Source organism: Neurospora tetraspora (genome assembly GCF_033439725.1).
Source record: "Neurospora tetraspora strain CBS 560.94 chromosome Unknown B0H65scaffold_8, whole genome shotgun sequence".
NCBI lineage: Eukaryota > Fungi > Ascomycota > Sordariomycetes > Sordariales > Sordariaceae > Neurospora > Neurospora tetraspora.
This window is the reverse complement of record NW_026944390.1, coordinates 1,100,059-1,121,202: the sequence shown is the minus strand read 5'-3', so window position 1 is coordinate 1,121,202 and position 21,144 is coordinate 1,100,059. Positions and strand designations below refer to the sequence as shown.

General features: G+C 51.2%; 9 protein-coding genes across 9 annotated transcripts; 3 read left to right on the top strand and 6 right to left on the bottom strand.

Annotated features, from left to right (window-relative positions):
* The first annotated feature begins 648 nt into the window (after positions 1-648).
* Positions 649-1,150, top strand: B0H65DRAFT_477776 (uncharacterized protein). Its single transcript, XM_062827449.1, has one exon. The coding sequence runs from the start codon at positions 784-786 to the stop codon at positions 1,060-1,062; it is 279 nt and encodes a 92-aa protein (XP_062677560.1). The 5' UTR covers positions 649-783; the 3' UTR covers positions 1,063-1,150.
* A 664-nt stretch (positions 1,151-1,814) lies between these two features.
* B0H65DRAFT_477773 (uncharacterized protein) lies at positions 1,815-2,174 on the bottom strand. The gene has a single exon (XM_062827448.1). The coding sequence runs from the start codon at positions 1,992-1,994 to the stop codon at positions 1,830-1,832; it is 165 nt and encodes a 54-aa protein (XP_062677559.1). The 5' UTR covers positions 1,995-2,174; the 3' UTR covers positions 1,815-1,829.
* A 1,462-nt stretch (positions 2,175-3,636) lies between these two features.
* B0H65DRAFT_477769 (uncharacterized protein) lies at positions 3,637-4,243 on the bottom strand. Its single transcript, XM_062827447.1, has one exon. It carries the CDS (start codon positions 4,112-4,114, stop codon positions 3,704-3,706), a length of 411 nt encoding a protein of 136 aa, XP_062677558.1. The 5' UTR covers positions 4,115-4,243; the 3' UTR covers positions 3,637-3,703.
* On the bottom strand, positions 4,242-5,402 carry B0H65DRAFT_477766 (uncharacterized protein; the record flags this gene model as incomplete). Its single annotated transcript, XM_062827446.1, has 4 exons — positions 4,242-4,253; positions 4,508-4,533; positions 4,904-5,049; positions 5,356-5,402. 4 exons carry the CDS (start codon positions 5,400-5,402, stop codon positions 4,242-4,244), a joined length of 231 nt encoding a protein of 76 aa, XP_062677557.1.
* A 3,429-nt stretch (positions 5,403-8,831) lies between these two features.
* On the top strand, positions 8,832-9,773 carry B0H65DRAFT_434983 (putative nephrocystin; the record flags this gene model as incomplete). The annotated part of the gene is made up of 1 exon (XM_062825170.1): positions 8,832-9,773. A coding segment is annotated over one exon (942 nt), but the record flags the coding sequence as incomplete, so codon positions are not given.
* Positions 9,774-10,251: 478 nt separating this feature from the next.
* On the bottom strand, positions 10,252-10,407 carry B0H65DRAFT_405498 (uncharacterized protein; the record flags this gene model as incomplete). The annotated part of the gene is made up of 1 exon (XM_062823807.1): positions 10,252-10,407. A coding segment is annotated over one exon (156 nt), but the record flags the coding sequence as incomplete, so codon positions are not given.
* Positions 10,408-14,240: 3,833 nt separating this feature from the next.
* On the bottom strand, positions 14,241-15,272 carry B0H65DRAFT_434945 (uncharacterized protein; the record flags this gene model as incomplete). Its single annotated transcript, XM_062825167.1, has 1 exon — positions 14,241-15,272. The coding sequence occupies one exon, from the start codon at positions 15,270-15,272 to the stop codon at positions 14,241-14,243; it is 1,032 nt and encodes a 343-aa protein (XP_062677554.1).
* Positions 15,273-16,853: 1,581 nt separating this feature from the next.
* Positions 16,854-18,045, bottom strand: B0H65DRAFT_512012 (uncharacterized protein; the record flags this gene model as incomplete). The annotated part of the gene is made up of 2 exons (XM_062828536.1): positions 16,854-17,902; positions 17,958-18,045. The coding sequence occupies 2 exons, from the start codon at positions 18,043-18,045 to the stop codon at positions 16,854-16,856; spliced, it is 1,137 nt and encodes a 378-aa protein (XP_062677553.1).
* Positions 18,046-18,306: 261 nt separating this feature from the next.
* B0H65DRAFT_434321 (carbon-nitrogen hydrolase) lies at positions 18,307-19,458 on the top strand (the record flags this gene model as incomplete). The annotated part of the gene is made up of 2 exons (XM_062825124.1): positions 18,307-18,563; positions 18,642-19,458. The coding sequence occupies 2 exons, from the start codon at positions 18,307-18,309 to the stop codon at positions 19,456-19,458; spliced, it is 1,074 nt and encodes a 357-aa protein (XP_062677552.1).
* Positions 19,459-21,144: the final 1,686 nt, after the last annotated feature.

The window sequence follows — 21,144 nt, the reverse complement described above, 5'->3', positions numbered from 1 at the left end:
CCCAGAGGCAAGCCCACTCAGTTATACATTCTTCGTCCGGTTTTGAGGACGGTAGGCTTGCCTGTTTTCTCCAGCACTTTTCACGTTTCGTCCATCAGTGCCAAGTCATACCCTGCAATCGCGGTCAGTCTCCTCTGTGCACGACAACTTGACAATAAGACAAAGTCTAACTGCGAGGCTCTACTCGAGGCTGGGCAGAAAGGGTTTGCGTACCTTGTCTCGCCATGAGGGCTATCACAAAGGGAGGCTTCTCTTCCCGGCTCAAAACCCGCGAGTTGTAGGGTATTTCGTCAACTGGAATTTGTGCGCCACTGTCAGTGCCACTGTTCTTTACGAGTCCTATTGGCTTTTCTGGGACTGGAGTTGGGCTCACTAGGAACAGCCAGAACCGGAGACTTCATCACTGGCGCCAAGCCTAACGCATTAATTCCGTCTTGAGGTGATCGCCGAAACCTGCGAGCCGTTCACGATGATTAGCGACAAACGTCCACAGGGGTCACGGGGCACTCACGTTAGAAGTTCGTCCCGGTACCTACGGCCCGTCGATTCCAGCGGCATCATGACAAGCGTATTGGAGTGCTTCCCTGTCAAAATGGTGTTCTTGAACCATTTACGGTAGACATCCATTTTACGGAAGCCAAGGTCTCGCTCTTCCCGAGTTATTTTCTTTGCAAACTCCCACATACCCTGGATCCGGGGGGATCTTGCTTCCTCATCTTTCATAACCCTGTGTGACCCAGAACGTGGTGAGTCTCCTTTCTTTCCTTCATCCATCAATTTATCATGACCCGATCTCGTGTCAATCGTCCCAAACGTTCGACTCAAAAGGGGGCTGCTGTTAAGACTCTTGCTGTCTTAGTTGAAGATTCCGGCGAACCTCTCGACATGCCGTGTAGCAATTATTTCCTACACAGGACAACGTTCGAGCTGCAAAAATGCCATGTGGTCTATAACCTAAGTAATCATTACCATACCATACCCTCAAAACCATACCACGTATGTAGCTCAAGTCTAGAAAAACCAAACCAACCACTACACCAATCCATGCATGCATGCAAATAATAAAGCAACCGCGTGACAAAAGCTAAATGTTTTGTTTTTGTAATGTACAGATAGGATGGATGATTGGCGTTTGCTGATATTTTCGCTCATATCCTCGTGGATGACGGACAGACATGTTGTCCTTAGTTTATATAGTGTATAAACATTTCCTTTACTATTAGAAATTCATTATAATGAAATTAAACTACTTTGGGGCGTTGCCTGCCACCCCCACCGAATTCAGCGGACATTAGTATTAGTCACGTGCCACAGTGATAGCAGACTACCTATATCGACTAAGTGGCTGAGGAACCCTAACCCTAGAGCTGGCTGAGCCAGCTCTAGGGTTAGGGTTCCGCCATATCTAGAAACACAGCTTCCCACAATCACTATCCGCTACATTTCCGCACCTCTCGAAGGATTGATTGATTAAAGAGATGCGAGAAAAGAACGAGCAAACGCCATTTCTCAGCCCGGAACAGAAACTTGTCCCAACTTTTCTCTTGTGCCTACGTATGAAACGAGTTAGAAGGGGAATATTCAACACCTTATGGAGCACCCGACACTTCAATAAACGGACTATCGGCTTCCGAAGCGTGGCACGCTGACATCAGGCTTGATGTAAAGGACGTCGCCAATCCAACGAGAGAGAAGAGAATGTGTTGCGCCTTTCTGAGGCAGTGAAATAAGCTTTTGATAGCCGTCATTGTCTGGCTTTGGCGAGCATTGGCAGTGAAAATGAGGAGAAGGAGTAGTCGGGACCAACGCCGAATGACTTTGCGAGGCTGTCAGTCTCTCGTGTCCTGGCGCTTGAATTCACTGCACGCAATAACCAGACGATGCTCCAATAAGCTGCAGTACCTGGTTGGGATTTGTTGCAGAGGTGCAGGGTGAGACTGCTCTTGGCCCTTATCGTCTTCCCAACCCTCCGTATTGTGCAGTCGTTGAGACATCGTAGCTTCAGGGAACGAAAGTCTTGAGCGAGGTGACGTAGATGAGGTACTCCAGGATGATCGTGTTGTCTTGGAGGCAGCGAATGCTATACAGTTGACGATCAATGGATTGAGTTTGTAAAAATGTTGGAGATTCCTCTATCCTGTCCCCAAGGACAAAATGAAAAGAAATTAGAACACTATATTTTATCAAGGCTATGGTGGAGTATGAGGCGTCGTATTGAGTCTATTTCTATTTCACCATGTCAGGCGTAGGATGGCTGGCGGCTCCCTCCTAACTACACGCCAATGGCCCAAAGGATATTCCTTTTCTAGGGGTCGGGCATTCTGGACCTAGAGACTTCAGGGCGCCAATCAATAACTCGACTTGGGCGAGGGTCGTAGCTTTCTGTCACGGGATCTACAGGATTGGCAATAGTGTACCAGTAGCGGCCTAGTAGCTTGCACCATTTATGGGGCCGTGGCGCGGGTAGGGCTCAGCTTTTCAGCTTTTCCCGAATGTTACGAGCGACGTGGTCACGAGAGACAAAGCTGAACACGTTGATTCCAGGTCTATAGGAGAATCACAAGATAAAGAAGAAAAAGAGGGAAACGTGCAAAGGCGCGCCTGGCGCCCAGGGTTTCAACCCAAGGCCCAAATGGCCGGTGCACGCGGCACGACATCACGTGCACGTCCCGCCGTGCCGGGACCCATCCGTCAGTGCCGTAACACCGAACATCGTTCGTTATGCGGCGTTATAGTTTCCAATCCTCCTCTGATCTTAACCCTTCAAGGTCCAGTCACCTTCCTCCATGTCGGAGTCAAGGTCGAGATCATCATCCTCCTCCTCGCTGCTCATCCGATCAAGTTCATTTTGCAACAATTCTTGCCTTGGGTTCTTGCGATAGATCTTTCTGGTTTCGGGTTTCAGTGGGATTTCACCTTCCCAGGTAGTTGTTGTTGGTTGATCTGAAATAATGCAAGGGCACAGTATGGGAGAGTCGAAGGCAGAGCTAAGATTCCATCTATGACAGAAGATTTCAGATGGGGAGAAGAAAAAAGGAAGAGAACTAGATACAAGCGTGCAAACCCAAATAAATACCCTGGTCGCACAAGCGACAGCGGGACCCACATGTGGGTCGCTGGCTGCCAGCGCCGTCACACTATAGGTACGTGATCGGGATTGAATTCGGGTCCAAAAGTCGGAAGAGGAGAACGAATGTGCGTGGAGTGGTGTGATGTCCGTTTCTGTTATATCCACAATCTACAAATAGTTGCCGTTTGTTCTCATTCAATTGGGGTATATCTAAACGCGGGAACTACACTCTACCTAATAGCCCCTGAGCTGTCCTTCGATCGGCTACGTATCACTTGCATAAATTTGGGGTGGTAGGTAGCTTACGAAGGATGGGTTTAGGGAGTTTTGGAGGGATTTGTGGAGGAAGGAAGGATAAGAGTAGTTACTGATTTGGGGTGAAAATGGGCAAGACAGGTCGGTCATTTTCGGTCATTCTCGGTCATCTTCGGTCAAAGTCTCTACGGCCACGGTTAGTTTACCAGTTGGGGCGAATGTCAAGACAGACTGTTGACCATTTTGGTCAACAACATGTATGCACGCACATGAGGGACGTCAGTGTTGGGCAGTTAAGATGATATTGGGGAGGGGGGAGAGATCATGTTCATTCGTGAGATCGTGAGATGAGGATATCGGACCAGCCGATGGCTTGCCTCATTGTGTAGAATCCGTGCTCTGCGTGCTTTGTGACATGCCCGTCCCAGACTTTCCACCGTCACCGCACGCCGCCGTCATCATTGCCTGTGCCATGTCCTTGAACAACTCCTTTTTGACCTCTGCCGCCAGTTCCTGTCTCAGCTCCTCCATCAGTTCCTCCTTGATCTCCCGTCGCATTTCGTCCATCAAGTCCTGTCGCATATCGGCCCACAACTGCGACTGCTGCTCCTCCGCCTTCTCCACCACAAGCTGCTGCGTCTCGCCAAACAAGTTGTCCTCCAACTCAAATCGCACATTCTCCATGTCAGTGTCGATTTTATCTTCCACATGACCGACGATGTGCTCCATTTCCTCCGTATCGTATCGGCATGGAAGACAGTGTTCGCCCCGAACAGAGTCGGCCATCATCTTTTCAAGGTGTTCGAGGCGACTTTGCTGATCGGCGTGGCTCTTGGCTAGTTGAGCTAAGGTAGTGAGGATGCGCTTGTCGGTGGTTGAGGGAGACGGGGATTCACTTGTGCGTCGACGTTTGCGGTCAGCTACACCTCTGCCGGGATATGAATTTTAGGGCGAGTACGTCGATCCTACAGAAAGTAGGAGAACAGAGGTTAGCGGCTGGGCACTTTTCTGTAAATGCTACGCTGCGGCAAAAGTAAAAAATTAACCTTTCATACCCCGGCAAGGATGTAGAAACGCCGGTGTTTCCAGAAGCGTTTTCATCCTATCACTCATGCCAAGCGCGGCTAAGGCTATGAGCCAGGCTAGCACATTGAAAGTTAATTCTAAATTAGGCTTAGATACCATGGTTCTATGGGAGCACACGGTGACTATATATCTCATTTTTTTACGAGCTTCTTAGGTAAACTTGACTAACTTGGAGTAGACGTTTGTACCTGTTGTGCCCATTCAGCACCGCCGCACACTTGGGTGAAGCTGCATCTTTCAACCTCAGCTCATCGACAGCCGATACAAAATCCAGGCCGACGATTAAAAGTACTCAACCGTTATGCCCTTTGCCCTTACTGCCACATCCCTCAGCTACGCTCGCAGGACGATGGATTGGAAGCCGTCCTTCTCGCGATTAAAACGTCCCCGCCGACACTACGAAGCGTAAGAACCCGAGATATTTGGGCAGGCGAATCCGACTAGAACGTAAGAACCTAGGCCTATAGCAGACTCCACCGCGCAATAGATTACAAGTGTTCCTCACTTTATCCTCCAGCGGCGGGGGCATAAAGTTGTAGAACTCGCTGTCCTGTTCTGGGTTATCACAACCAAGTTCAAAGCCGCAGGCGGAATTCTGAGCTGGAAATGCCGGAGTGGAGTGACAACTATTCACAAAACTGTGCGCTTCTTCTCATCAGTCAGCATGGTTAATCAAGAAAGAGGGATGGCATTTTGTCACCCATACGAGCCGAATTACTACCTAGTGTGAAGTCAGTCTTGGAGTACCTTCAACGCCTAGTCGGTGGTGCAAAGCCGCATTTTAAACCGCGATCCCCCGCATCTAGACTAGGGAAGACCATATAGCTGTGGCGACGCTACTACCAAGTGTGTCGGCTCTCCCAAACACCACCAAGGAAGAGACCACTTATCCGATCAAGGAGAATCGAGGCTTCTACCTGTCATGGCATGGCTGGACAGGTTACCAGAGCATTGGCCACTGGGCAATGGGGCGCCGGGTACAGGGCACCATGACACATCAGATGGAAAGAGGCTCATGTTCTTATCGATAAGACCGTACGGAAAAGGAAGGCGGGAACGAGCGGCAGTTCTGACTTATATGTCCAGAACCGTGATGCCCTCGTTTGACAGCTTCCTTATCCTCTTTACACTTAATAATATTACTTTGATTTGTGGCTTCTAGTCTTGTTGTCTTATCACTTGTAGGATCACGCTCTCACACTACCATTGTACCAACTTTGGCCATAACTGGGCAGTCACGGGTTAATCCCGTGGCATCTGGACCGCACAGGCACCCGGATGGAATAGTCTTGCTTCTTCGTAATAGAATACATCATCTTGACATTAATAGAAGTTACTAGGATTTACAAAATTCCTATACAATTGCCTATCCTCCCAGACCCTTCTAGTGGCACGCTACAAAAATGAAATAAAGGAAAAGCAATAGAGAGAGACATGGAATTCATTATATGTCTTGCGAGAAACTAATAAACCAAACTCGTCCTAACTCGGTACCGATAGATATCATCTGTCCTAACTCGGTACCGATAGATATCATCCGTCCCTGGAAGTCAGAACCATCCGATGGTCGATAATTTGGTGGCAGCCAGAGTACGTTCTGGCCGTTGCAAGTAATCCAAGAACTATCTTGTTCCAAGCCATAGCCATAGCTCTTTGAATTAGCTAGTACAACTTGGCTTTCGGTAGTTTCTATATCCATTTTAATACGTCCAACGTTGGTACGTAGGTAGCGATTAGTACGATCAAACGATATAATGGTCATCATAGTACTAGTAATAATCGTTTGGAGGCAGCTCCCCGACGCCGGATCCCAGATCTTGATCGTAAAGTCCGCCGAACCGGACGCAAGCCGCTGGCCATCAGGCGAGAATGCCACTGAGCAAACCCCATCGCGATGGCCTTCCAATGTTTGGAGACACCTCTCCGATGCCGTATCCAGATCTTGATAGTGTGATCGTACGCACCGGATGCGAGCAATGCCTGAAGCACTTGCGCATTACCGATCCTCGCGATGATAAAGTCCGCATCGAACGGACCAAAGGCGGCCTTTTGCAGGACTCGTATCGTTGGATCCTCAATAACGCTGACTTTCAACAATGGCGTGACGACTCACAGCACCGACTGCTCTGGATCAAGGGCGACCCCGGCAAAGGGAAGACTATGTTGCTGTGTGGCATCATCAATGAGCTGGATCAAGGCAATACTGCCAACGCGCGCCATTGCAATGTGGCCTACTTCTTCTGCCAAGCTACCGACTCTTGCATCAACAATGCAACCGCTGTACTGCGCGGCCTAATCTACCTCCTTAGTGACCAGCAGCCATCTATCCTCTCACACGTGCGGAGTGAGTACGACCGTGCCGGCGAAGGCCTCTTCAAAGATGCAAATACGTGGGACGCCCTGTCGAGAATCTTCACCAACATCCTACAAGACCCAAGCCTCCGAACGACCTACCTAGTCATTGACGCGCTTGACGAGTGCGTTAAAACAGACCTGCCGTAGCTTCTCGACTTAATTGCTCAGCAATCATCATCTGGATCTCGAGTCAAGTGGATCGTCTCAAGCCGTAATTGGCCGCAAATTGAGGAACGGTTGGAGAAAGCCGCAGATAAAGTGAAGGTCTCTCTGGAGCTAAATGCGGAATCCGTCGCAGCAGCTGTCAATGCATTTATCCTGCACAAGGTGGATGACCTAGCAGGGCTGAAGAAGTATGATCCAAGGACAAAAAAGACCGTTCAGGACTACCTGTGCTCCAACGCGCAAGATACCTTCCTTTGGGTGGCGTTAGTCTGTCAAGTGCTTGAAAAGGTCCAGAAAGGGTTTACCCTAAAAAAGCTATGCATGTTTCCATCTGGGCTGGATGCTCTATATGCGCGGATGAGAGAGGATATGAGCCAGCTCGATGAATCCGATCTTTGCAAGCACCTTCTTGCTATTGTTACAATTGTTCGCCGGCCAATCACCCTTGAAGAACTAACCACTCTCGCCGACAAGCTTGATAACACTTACGACGATTCCGAGTCATTAGAAACAACTATAGGGCTTTGTGGTTCATTTCTAACACTACGAGAACGAACTATCTATTTTGTCCATCAATCAGCTAAGGACTTTTTACTTGGCAAAGCCTCTGATAAAGCTGGCAACCAAGCTTCTCAGGAGGCGTTCAGGTGGATTTTTCCTTCTGGGAAAGAAGATGTGAACTATACCATCTTCTCGAGGTCACTTGATGCCATGTCTACAACACTGCGACGCGACATATACGGCTTAAGCGCACCGGGATGTCCGAGTGACAAGGTCCAAGTACCGAATCCGGACCCGCTAGCGACGGTGCGGTACTCGTGCGTCTACTGGGTTGATCACCTATGCGACTTGGTTTCCAGTACGAACACAAAACGGCATGATCGTTTACAGGATAACGGGGTTGTCTATACATTCCTCAAGACGAAGTACCTTTACTGGCTGGAAGCTCTAAGTCTGTTCCAAACTATGCCTGCGGGCGTTGTTGCTATTAGAAAGCTCGAGGGCCTGCAAGTAAGTACAAGTCTAACTCCGCACTAGGAACTTGGTCTAACTAGAGATATAGGAAGGTAATGATCAATCGCAGTTATCAAAGCTTGTTTGGGATGCTTACCGCTTTGCTCTATCTTATAAGTCAATAATAGAGCAAGCTCCACTTCAAGCATACATATCAGCGCTCGTGTTTGCTCCAAGCGGTAGCTTGATAAAGAGGAATTTCAGGGCAGAAGAACCTGAATGGATTCGAACTAAGCCGGCTGTAGAATTGGATTGGAATGCATGCCTCCAAACCTTGGAAGGCCATAGCTGGGCCGTTACCGTCCGGTTCGTTGGACAAAACGATCAAGATCTGGGATCCGGCGTCGGGGAGCTGCCTCCAAACGATTAATACTAGTACTAGGGTGACCCATATATCGTTTGACCATACTAATCGCTACCTACGTACCAACGTTGGAGGTATTAAAATAGTTACAGAAACAACCGAAAGCCAAGTTGTACTAGATAATCCAGAGAGCCATAGCTATGGCTTGGAACAGCGTCGTTCTTGGATTACTTGCAATGGCCAGAACGTACTCTGGCTGCCACCGAATTACCGGCCGTCTAGTTGTGACCTCCAGGGACAGATGATATCTATCGGCTGCGCATCAGGACTGGTTTGGTTTATTGGTTTCTCGCAAGATATATAATGTATTCCATATCTTTCTTAATTCCTTTCTCTCTATTTTATTTTTCTAGCGTGGCACCAGAAGAGTCTGGGAGGATAAGCAAATTTATAGGAATTATGTAAATTCTGGTAACGTTTACTGTTGTTAAAATGACGTATTCCATTACGAAGAAGCAAGACTATTCCATCTCTTGACTCTCCTTTTACGGGTGCCTGTGCGGTCCAGATGCCACGAGATTAACCCGTGACTGCCCAGAAACGTTTGGGCAGGAGGAGACGTTCAGGCAGCAGTACATCGAGCGGATGGCAGCTTCATTCCCAACGGGCCAGTTCGAGAACTGGGCCATGTGTCGGACCCTCTTTGCGCACGCCCGAGTGGCCTCGGATTATCGACCTAGCGAAAATACGGTCGAGTCATGGGCGATTCTTTTGCACAACGGGGGATGGTACGCGTGGTCGCAAGGGAGATATGAAGATGCACAGCAGATGCTGGACAAGGCGAGGAAGGTACGCAAGAGGAGGTTGGGAAAGGACGATGTGGCGACTCTCTCGAGCACGTCATTGCTTGCATCAGTATTTCGAGATAGAGGACTATGGAAGGTGGCCGAGAAGCTGTTTGTGCAGGTGATGGAGACTCGCAAGGCGAAGCTCGGGGCCGATCATCCCTCGACGCTGAGGAGCATGGCCAACCTGGCGTCGACGTACAGGAACCAAGGCCGGTGGGAGGAGGCCGAGAAGCTGGAGGTGCAGGTGATGGAGACTCGCAAGGCGAAGCTCGGGGCCGACCACCCACACACGCTGACGAGCATGGGCAGCCTGGCGTCGACGCTTTGGAACCAGGGCCGGTGGGACGAGGCCGAGAAGCTGGAGGTGCAGGTGATGGAGACGAGCAAGGCGAAGCTCGGGGCCGACCACCCACACACGCTGACGAGCATGGCCAACCTTGCTTTCACGTGGAATAGTCAAGGTCGACATGAAGATGCCCTAGCGTTGATGCAAGACTGTGTTGAGGCTCGGCAGCGAGTCCTTGGGCCTGAGCATCCTGACACGCTGTCGTCCTTAACTGCTGTATCGAAATGGTGTGAGATCACGAACAACGAGAGCAAGCGTGTATACGGTTGGTTTTTGGTATGTTGTCCATGCTATCGAGAGAAGGAGAGACTGGCGAGTCTGGAAGGCTAGAAAGTGGTGCGGTCTGGGCACGGCACGGTGGGCACGGCACAGAGCATGTGTGAGATCACGAACAACGAAATCAAGCGATTGTATGAGGTTGATTGAGTGTGTGTGCTATGGAGAGAGACTGGCGGGTCTGGAAGGCTAGAGAATGGTGGTCTGGGCAGGGCACAGACCCACCAACACACCCCCATAGACTGGAAGACCGCCATAAAAGTGTCTTGTTCTTTGTTTACTATTTACATGGTGATAATCTTTCTGGTGTTGATCAAGCCCAGGGAACCTTCTTTTGAACCATACCGACCAACTTTACGAATTTTGCGTGCTTATCCGGCTTGAGTGGCTTCGTGAGGCCATCAGCTGGCATCTCCTCACCCGGCAAATGCTCGATTGTGAATGCCTTCCTGTCCATCACTTCCTGAATCAGCCATTTGTACCGAATGTCGATATATCTGTTTCTGGTTGGCATCTTGGGGTTCAACACTCTGTTCTTGGCGTTGCTGCTGTCTGTGTAGAGTATTCTGTTGACTTTATGAAGGCCCAGATCTACGTTCAAATCATCAAGCATGCCGCAAATCCAGTCCAGTGCCTTCGCGGTGGGAACTAGATTGGTAAACTCTGCCTCTGTTGTGCTTGTGGTGACAAGATCTTGCTTCTTTGACTTCCAGAGGATGGGGCCGCATGTAAAGAACACGATATGGCCAGCAGTACTCTTCCTGGTTGGAATGTCGTCTGCAAAAGAGGCATCCGCACAAGCGTGGAAGGAGGGTGCCATTGACGGTGAGAGCATGCCCCCCAAGACAATACCCAAGTCTGTATACTCAGAGAGGTATCGCCAGAGGTGCTTCATGACGAAGAGGTGTCTGTCAGTGGGATTCTTATTGGCTTCAGAGAGCTTGCTGACAGTGTAAGAGATATCCGGGCGGGTGCTCATGGACAGCCAGTTCAGGGAGCCAGTCTTCTTGGGGTAAGATTTGGCCTCGTCTGCAGACACCTCAACACCCCCATAGACCTTAGAGTCCGGAGGCCAAGGTGTCTTGACGCCGTGGAGCTTAGTCTTGCCGTCGTTGAACTTGGCGATGACTGACATAGTGTATCGCTGTTGGGATATAAAGACTGTGCGAGTCTGACGATCTCTCACGATATCGTAACCCAGAAAGGTGCGCACTTCTCCCAGTTCTTTGAGTTTGAAATGACTGGCCAGTTGCTCTTTGACCCGGTTGACGATGGCTGCAGTTGGCGCAGCAACGAGAAGGTCGTCAACGTAAAGTACGAGCAGTGCACCCAGAGCTCTGTTGGTAAGAAGACAAGAGTCTGCAGAGACAGGCACGAATCCAGTGTCTTTGAGGACTGGAAGGAGGGTTTCAAACCAGTAAAGTGGGGAACGTTTGAGGCCGTACAAGGCCTTGGTGAGCTGGCAGACCACGTCTTCTTTGCTGTAACCGAGTATGGGCTTCTCGAGAGCCGTCGGTTGCTCGACGTAATACTGGGTGTTGTCGGGGATGGGGGCATTGAGGAAGGCAGTATCGAAATCGAACTGGTAGCATTCGTAATTGTTCAAGGCCATGATGGCCAGGAAGAGCCTCACACTCACAGAGTGTGCCACCGCCGCGTAGATGTCTTGCACAGCCCAGTTGTCTTGTTCGTAATTGCCGCAGACTACCCATCTTGCTCTGGCACGCCAGTCTTTTGTATCGATATCGAGCTTCTCGTCGTATACCCATTTGCCAGGGAGAACATCCACATCAGAGGTTCTGGGCACGAGGGTATAGACTCCTCTGTCCTCGAGAGCTTGGACTTGCTTCTTCATGGCTGGCAGCCAGTATATCTCGAAGTTGGCTTGCTTGCGTGCTTGACGGTAGTTCTTGGGGATAAACCGTTGTGCCTTTGCTGCGGTAAGACAGAGCATATCGTGATTGACTTTGACGGCCGTAAGGCAGTATACGTGATCTCGTCTAACCAGCCGTCCCTCTGTTGTGTTATGGAAATTGTTGGGTAGTGTAACCGACTCTTGAATCGTGTTGCCCATACTATCTTTAACCTTCTGAAGACCATACTTGTAATCTGCTGGTTTGGCCGTAGAGCGACGAGGTCTGCCTTCACTTACCTCTGGGTGTGATGCGTGTGCATCAGACTCAGAGGGTTGGCTTCCTTGTGCTGGCTGTGCCTGGGCAGGTTGTTGGGTCGAAGACTGGGTCTGCAGAGGTGTTGATGGTTGCAGTTGCAACTTGCTCACTCGGGTATTCAATGAGGGGGTATATTGTCGAATGCGGTTGGGGTTTGGTGTGCCTATGGGAGGGAGCCGTGCCGCCGATGCGGGCTGTTGTAGAGTACTGGGCAAAGGAGTGCCTGGTGCAGTGTACACGGTTAGCTCATTATCTCCATCAGAAGAGTCGCGACGGTCACGGGGTCTGGGATCCTCCTCATCTAGATCCTCGAGATCAAGAAGGTCGTCATCCTCGATGGAATCTATGACTCCTGGGGACTCAGACTGTTGAGGAGGGTCTGGTGACGAGCGAGTTGGAGATGTCACGGCCGCTGGGGACTCTGAGACTGGACTCGGTGACTGGGAGACTGAAGTCTCTAGTCGAGGAGGGGAATCTGGAGCACTCTGGGTAGCTAGAGGGTCCTGGGGATCTGGTGAGCTCTGAGGGTCTGGAGCGACTGGCGGTTGTGCTGGGAGAACTGGAGGGTTCTGGGGCACTGGAGCGGTTGAAGGCACTGGGGTTACCGCGGGCGCTGGAGTTGTTTCTGGTGAGAGGGGCAGTGTGATCGTTGTCTCCCATGGCTTCTTTGCAACGTGTTGAGGTGAAGGCTCAAGCGCTTTCTGTGGTTGCTGTGAATGAGGCTGGGGAACCTTGCCATCAACCTTGACCCAGATCTGGTAACCGCTTTCTGCAACCGTGTTGATTTCATCAACTGTCTGATCTGAAAAGATGACGTGATGCTCCACGATATTGCCATTGCTGTCACGAACTGGATCCTTCTGGTTGACTGGATCCTCCTCAAGGAAGGTTACCGCGCTGGCTCGTACGATTTCACCAGTATGAGGGTTCCAGATAAAGACGATGCGGCCGTGGAGATCATCGAAGCCAATGAAGTAACCCTTCTGGGCTTTGGCTCGAAATTTGTCAGCCTTGGGACGTCTCTCTGGTTTGATGAAGTAATACGCAGTGCAGAAGTAAGACCTCAAGTGCTTGATGTATGGCTTCTTGATCTCATCAGGGAAGTTAGCGGCTTCTGCAAGCAATTCCCATGGGCTTCTGTCGTTGCATGCCTTTGAGGGAAGAAGGTTGAGCACTCTGACGACGTGATCAACGACGAAAGGCCAGAGATGCTCTGGAATGCCCAGATCTATCATCAGAGCTCTGGCCCGTTGCATGATGATGGCACCAGCTCTCTCGATCTTGCCCTGCATCCAGGGAGTATGGGGTGTTGATTTAAGAAGCTCAACTCCTTCTGTGCGTGCCCAGTCAACGAGTTTACTGCGCTGGAATTCCTTGGTGCTGAAGCCAAACTCTGGACCTCCATCGAGACCAAACGCTCTGATCTTGAGCCCACCGCTTTGAAGCTCAGCCCATTTCTTAAACTCTTTGATTTGAATGAATGCATCGCCTTTATTAACCATAAACCTCGCCCAGTGGAATCCAGTCACCTCGTCGATGAAGTGGATCATGTATTTGTAACCTTTATGACCAGGGAGGGTATGGGAGACGACGTCAACGTGGATGTATGCCATGGGTTGAGTCGTGGTTTTGTTGGCAATCTTGGGGATAACATCGTGAGCCTTGGCTTTGACGCATGCTTCACAGAAATGTTCTTGGGTATTGCTTAGTTTGATGCCAGCCGCTTCACAAGCTTTGAGAACCTGGTCCCTGCCTGCGTGCATAAGGCGGCGGTGCATTGTTGAGTAGTTGATTGAAGCCATCATGGCGTGGCGAGTGTCTTGAGGGAAGTCTTGCTGGGCGTATACTGGAAGGACTGGGAGGCTGTTGACCCATTTACATTGAATCGTAACCTTGCCGTGTGCTGTAATCTGGTTGGTACGCATATCCCATGCCATGCCGTTGTCAAGAAGACCCTTGGTTGTGAGTAGATTCGCTGGGGTAGAAGGACTGTAGATACAGTTCTTGATTCTGACCCTGACGTTAATGTTGTTGAGGGTGGCCATAGAGAGCTCAACGGTGCCCATATGGTAGGCATAGGTCGAGCTTCCATTGCCGACTGTGTGTACAATGGGGTGGGGAAGAGGCTGTAGATCTGTAAACCATTTGAGGTGGTTGAAGATGTTGGAAGCACAGCCTGAATCGTAGATGACGAGGTCACGAAGACCATCTGGTTGTTGTTGTTGTTGCCTTTGAGCCTGTTGAACTTTAGTAAGATCACTGTGAGCGTGTTGAAGTTGAAGTTGATTAGAATCGTTTGATTGACCAGTCTGAGTACTGTCAACACGCTGAATCGCGTCTGCTAGGGGCTCTAGCAAAAATCCATACTGCCAGCGCCAATACCGCTCATGCCCATGAACAGTCCACCTCCATACAACAAGGCAGAGTTGGGGGCAGCGGTAGCCGGGGTAGTAAGGTTGGTAGAGGCATTGTTGCCCAAAGCGCTGGTGCCAGCAGCAGTGCCAGAAGTGCCAGCCTTCTTCGCGATGGCATCCTTCTTGGGCCTCCAGGTATCGGGAGCCTTGTCGGGGTTGCAGAACCAGCAGATATCTGCCTTGGCTGTAACGTGATGACCGCAAGCCATGTGCTTCTGGGAGGGATACATCTTCTTGTTGCACTTGGGGCAGTCGACTCTCTTGTCCTCCTTCTTGCTGCCTTTATTGTCTGATGAGCCACCGCCAGTATTGCTGTTGCTGTTACCGTTGGTCGACATCTGAATGTTGACGTTGATGCTGGAGGTACGTGATTCTGCGTTACCGATGTTGCTAAGCTTGGCCAGTAGACCACCGACTGTAAGGGTCTTGTCCTCGAGGGAGGCAGCCCAGTGTCTGGCGTCAACAGGGTAGTGATGCTTAACAGCGTTGAAGAGAAGGGTAACCTCGAAGTCGTCAGTCATCTCGAACTTTGCATCTTGAACGCGCTTGCGCAGGAGGGTGTAGCGGTTAAGAAAGGAAGCCATGGTGTCGAAGTTGGCACGCTTGATGGCCAAGAACTCGGCGAGAACTTCGCTACGAGCTTCGTTGGTGACACGGGCAATGCAAGACTGGATAAGGTCATACAAGACCTTGGGATCCTTGTTCTTTCTGTCCCAGCCGTTGATCGTGAGGGTGGTGATGACAGCCTGGTTCTTGAGAGTCGCCAACAGGATCTTCATGGCGTTGGCGCGCTGGGTAAACCAGGTCTTATGGGCATCTGGTTTGGCGACTTGGTCGGGCTCAACGACGGTGCCAAAGATGTAATCGGTGAGGCCAAGGCAGTCGAGTTCAGCCTCGAGTCCTTGCTCCCAGTCATCAATGTTGCGCTCGCCCTCGAGGTAAACGAGGGAGGACGGGGTCAAAGACATGATGGCGGCAGTGATGAGGGTGTCGCTTGTCTGTAGAAGGTTGGCGCGAGTCGCTAGACTAGGCGCTGGTTGATTTGAATGAGATTGAGTCGCTTGACTTGTTGATTGCTGAGGAAGGGAGGTAAGGCAACAAGTGTTAGCCAGAATCTTCATGGGCGGGGTAGCTGTTGGGTGAGCTTGGTGAAGGTCGCGAGTCGATCGAGTTCAATCGAAGGTCGCGAGTCGTGAGCTTAAGACCCGGTGCTGCAAATGCCGTGATGAAGGAGACTACTTGATTGCGATGCGATCACAGGGAAGGTCTGAGAGGGCTCATAACCTGTGAGATCACGAACAACGAAATCAAGCGATTGTAATGAGGTTGATTGAGTGTGTGTGCTATGGAGAGAGACTGGCGGGTCTGGAAGGCTAGAGAATGGTGGTCTGGGCAGGGCACGGACCCACCAACAGCATGTGACTCTGGCCCAGTGCCCCAGTTGCCTGCCTGGGACCCACCAACAAATGGAGTGGCTAGGCTCATCTTAATTCTTGCTGTATAGTGCAATCTGAAGGCCTCTATTCGGTTATATGTAAAACTACCGTAAAAGTTTCTAATCTGTATATCTGCATCCTTATGCAGCTATTGGGGGTTGTTCTTAACCATCAACAATCGCCGGCCTGTGGAGCTGAAGCGAGTTATTTGTAAGCGCGTTTGGAGTGGGTTGCATCAGTGCCAGAAACGGCTTACGGTTTAGGTTAGGCTGTAGTGCTTAGCAAGGTGGATTTTGGCAGGCTAGGTGACTCTACAAAGCTATGGGGCAGCATAGTGTCTCGGCCGTAATCTGGTTCGTGCTAAGACTAAGACGAGACATCTAGTCGGGAACCCTTCACAGCAAATTTTGCCACTTCTGCTACCTTCTCCGCCATCATCATTTCCATCATCATTTTCATCCTCCCGCTCTCTCAAGTAAACACTTAGGATATCTCTCCATACGCGCTTTCAAGAGACGGAATCGGGTTACTAAAAAGATCGACCGAAAGCTTAAGTATAAAGCGAGGTATTATTATTAGAGCCCTCCGCGCCTGCTAGAATATACGAGAGAGTTCTATCAACTTTTGACTGCTGCGGATATATTCTGCGTAATATTACCATTACGGTCCCTCTAGCGTTGCTGTTGAGATATACGACGACTAGGGGAACTCCTAATGTGATAGGAAGTAATAGGGAGTAAATAATAAAGATTGGGGAGTAAACCAAGATAAATTCTTGTAGGAGGAAAGATTGTGAAAGGCTGATTCGAGGTGGAGTTGTCCTTTAAACCTGCTTCTTAGGATGCAAGGCGATTTGTAACAGCAAAGACATGCCCCACAAAGAGGAACCCAGAACAACGCCAAACTCCATACGCTCTAACAAAACAACATGCCCTCCAGACAATCCACAAATCCTTCTTTATATCCCTCAAGCAATACAAGTTTGGTAGCCAAAGAGCCCCCGGCGCAATGCGAGATAGATCTCCATTACGGCGAGGGGGGAGAAGGCAACAGATGGTCCGGGACCAAGTGACGCAACTCATCGGCATAGCCATCCGCAAGCCCTCTCGACATCTATTGATTTGCAACGTCCTGGTTCCCTTGTTCGCCGAGGAATTGAATCTGCTGCTGGTAGCAATCAGCAAGTATTTGCTGATTGAGCGAGGCCTGTTCGTCGTTCGTGACGAGCCCGTCATTCGGGACCTGCTCGCTGGTCGTAGTCTGCTCCTCGACCGCGTCCTTTTCATCCATGGGCATCTCTTCCTGATCCACACCAGCCCGGCCATCGATGGGGCTGGGTACCTCTACTGGCAACTCCTCCAACACCACTTCCGCCATCGAGGCAGGTCCCTCCTCCGCCATTGGCACGGACCCTCCTGACTCCTCCATCGTAGACTGCTGACTCTCTTCCACAGTATCCCGTTCAATGAAGCCAGAAACGCCCTCAGGCATCAGCCCAGCATCCCTCACATCATTCCCAACGTAATACAAATCCTTCCTGCCTTTTTTCCGACGACACCGCTTTGCGAAATCCCTAGTGCACACCATCTTCCCATAGTCCGCCGGCACCCACTGGAGGTACAGTCTCACATTGATGCCAGCAATATTGCAGAGGCTGTATGAAAGATCCTCGATCAACTTAACCATTTCCAGCTGCGCCTCCCTTCCATCACCCCCGATGCTGCCAGGGTCGTCGATGTTTTTGAGCGTCTCCACGCAATACACAAACACCTTTATCGTCGCCTTCTTCGGCCGCTCCTTATTGTTAGGCAGGGCGCGCAATCTCTCGTCCGCAATGTGGAGTGCCTGCGCAACTGCCAGGCCGGACAGTCTCTTCTCATTGACCACCTCCGAGGAGGAGGCCATGTACCAAGCCATCTTGGCCAGTTTGTGATGATCGGTTGAGTTGGGGGATGGAAAGACGACGGAGTATGCGCCCGAGGGACTAGCCGTCTTCGTCCAGGAGGCGCCGGTGAAGAAGGCCATCCAGACGTGGGTTGGGGTTTGGTGGAGCTCTTTCTGTAGGGCGTAACCGGCCGTGGAGATAGCTCGATCTTTTGTTGCGTTGCCGGAAATGCCTGGGCCGAAGATATACCCGCAGAACTTGATGGTGGGTTTGGAGCCTCACGACCACATCTCCGAGGCGGACGTCATGTTTGGGGATGCCACCACCAATACCAACCATCAGTCCAAATCTGATCGACGGAAATGTTGAAAGCATTCGGGTAACGACAGTTGCTGCTGCAGTGGTGCCGATTTCGCCCATCGGGAGGGGTTTGACCGTTAGCTGCAGCATTGGCGGCTGCGGTTGGGCGGCGCGGTTGATCTCTTTAGAATTGTGAAGTGGCCTAGGCTCTAAGGTCCATAGTCTTCAGCGCTACTTAAAGATAGGGCTGTTATTGGGCCAGATCCCTGTAAGTGGATGACAAATATAAAAAGTCTACTTTGCAATTCCAAGGAGATAGGAGGATTAATTCAGGGGCTGGCACTGGCTGAGTTGCCGAACGAAATCCGGTACCGAATTGATATGCCGGCCAGCTTAAAGGAGGTGGCCCCGAAACAGAAACAGACAGTCAGGATCAATTCCCTGCCCTTTCTTTCCCAACCGCAGGAAACCATGGCAACAACGATCAAAGTCGCAGTCACACAGGCCGAGCCGATCTGGCTGGATCTTCAGGCGTCCATCAAGAAAGCGGTATCGCTCGTCCACGAAGCCGCAAGCAATGGCGCAAAGATCGTTGCATTTTCCGAGACATGGGCCCCGGGCTACCCTGGTTGGTGTTGGTAGGCTCGACGACCCCATTGATTGTTTATTACAAGATGCTGCTCCAGGTAACTAACTTGGTTCTGGAATCTGGATAGGGCCCGACCGGTCGACCCGGCGCTGAACACGAAGTATGCGTACAACTCCCTCACAGCCAACTCGCCCGAGATGGAGCAGCTCCAACAAGCTGCCAAGGAAGATTCAATCGCGGTCGTCATCGGCTTCTCGGAGCGCAGCTCTTCCGGCAGCCTGTACATGGGACAGGCCATCATCTCGCCGCAGGGAGAGGTGGTGTTGCAGCGCCGCAAGCTCAAGCCGACGCACATGGAACGCACAATCTTCGGCGACGGGTCCGGCCCGGACCTCAACTGCGTCGCAGAGCTCGACTTCGGGTCGGAGCTGGGGTCCATCAAGGTCGGCACGCTCAACTGCTGGGAACACGCTCAGCCGCTCCTCAAGTTCCACGAGATCCAGCAGGGCGTCGTCATTCATATCGCCATGTGGCCGCCCATCGACCCCTACCCGGGCGTCGAATTTCCGGGTCTGTGGAGCATGACGGCCGACGGGTGCCAGAACCTGTCGCAGACGTTCGCCGTCGAGAGCGGCGCGTTCGTGCTGCACTGCACCGCCGTGTGCAACGAGAGCGGCATCGAGGCCATGGACACGCGCAACGGCATGCTGTTCCGCGAGCCCGGCGGCGGCCACAGCTGCGTCATTGGCCCCGACGGGCGACGCCTTACGCAACCCCTGGCCGACAAGCCGAGCGCCGAGGGTATCGTGTATGCCGACCTGGACCTGACCAGGGTGGTGACCAACAAGAGTTTCCAGGATATCGTCGGCCACTACAGCCGCCCCGACCTCCTCTGGCTTTCGTACGATAAGGAGAAGAAGGATGCTGCGGTACATCGGAACTGACACCGTGATCCGAAGGGGATCATGGTTCGTGGGATGATCCGGAAGTCAAGTAGACGGGGATTCGTCTCGTAGCACAACCACAGGCAGTCATATCCAGGGTTGCACACTTGAACCTAGTTTCCACCTGTCCTTCTGACTCTATTCTCTAGGCACCGGCAGTTGTCAATAAACACCCGTGGGCGGCCGCTTGCTGCGCAATTCGTAGTGACCTTGAGAAGCTTTATCCATTCTTCGTGATAACGAATGACTACCCCGACTTGTAATAAGAGCTGCAAATGCCAATGGATGACGACCAAGTGCCTTGATCCGAACAGTTTCCCTTATCTATCCATATAATCTTTGTCATGCTCTCGCTGATCAATCCCGTCGAATACGTCCGAGTCATGAGGCCTATTCCGTTCCGCTATTCTATTCCGCTCTTATCCGGGCGGGAAATACCCGGACGGGCCGAACCTTAACGCGGCAGGAAGACATGACAATAGCCAAGGGCGTTGCCTCCATCCAGCCACACATGCAGCCATGTACAGGACGGAACTCCGTGATCCCTTCGGCTCACGTTTGACGGGGTTTCTTGGATGTCTGAGGTTGACCGTGAACACTAGCTCAGTACTGGACATTGTTAGAATAAGCCAAAATCAACGCTAATAAATCACTAATAAATATTTGGACGACTGAGGAACATTGGTGGTAACACATACCTTTCCTATAGCTTCTGTAAAAACTATAGTCACCGCGCGGAGTCGTTAACCACACTGTCGTTGCACCAGTGTTTCGCTCGTCCGTAAATCCCAGTACTCGTATATATATCGCATCGTCGACATATGTAATATGCGTCGTGTATTCAGTCTCGAGACTCGTCGTTTGTCGTATTCTCATCCGACATTCATTGTTCGTTAATCCTCCTCATCTTAGCCAGATCTAAGCATAAACACCCACAAAGTCCTCTTCCAAGACTTCGAGCTAGGTTACGCTCCGTCAGTGCACTGCCACAACAACGTCATCGGGAAGATAACCATGGTAAAAAAAAAACAAGTCTAGCAAACGAACCTCCGGCCGCCCAAACTCTTCCAGCCAGGCCAACTCCCGCTCATTGACGTACACAAGCGTATAGCGCAGCCAGTCCTTATAAAAGAACACGCGGAGCCCGGGGTCATACCCGACCTGAGCGCGGCGGAGGAAGACGTCCTTTTCCGAGCGGCTCGAGTCGAGGACGCGACAGCAGGTGCGGAAGAAGCGCTTCTCGAAGCTCCGCCATTGGCGCTGGGAGAGGTCTGACGGTTCGTCGAGGGTGTAGTGCCAGACGAGGAAGAACCTGGTACGGTCGCCGCTGCCGACAAGGCGTTTTCGGTGAGGATTCCGTATGACCTGGACCGGGGGGTGCTGGATGGGAGGCGGTGGGGGCATGCTTGTGAGGGAAGTAACTGGGGACTTCATGTATCAACTTGAGGGTTGACTGGTGGCAGTCTTATATGTTTGAGTTGATTAGCCATTTGGCCGCTTCTCGGACCACAATGAGATGGACATCAGGGATTTCCTTCAGATAAGACGCGCAGTCGACTTTGGCTCGGTTTAAGAGTGCAGAACACCGTGCAGGGCTCGCGTGGCATGGAATTCTTCCGCAATAATTGAGATGGTTCAAGACGCAACCGAGCTTTCCCGTCTGATATATCATGCCGACAGGAGGGG

Excerpts from the sequence above, each read along its gene's own strand:
- B0H65DRAFT_477776 (XM_062827449.1), top strand. The coding sequence starts at position 784 with ATGACCCGATCTCGTGTCAATCGTCCCAAACGTTCGACTCAAAAGGGG.
- B0H65DRAFT_477773 (XM_062827448.1), bottom strand. The coding sequence starts at position 1,994 with ATGTCTCAACGACTGCACAATACGGAGGGTTGGGAAGACGATAAGGGC.
- B0H65DRAFT_477769 (XM_062827447.1), bottom strand. The coding sequence starts at position 4,114 with ATGATGGCCGACTCTGTTCGGGGCGAACACTGTCTTCCATGCCGATAC.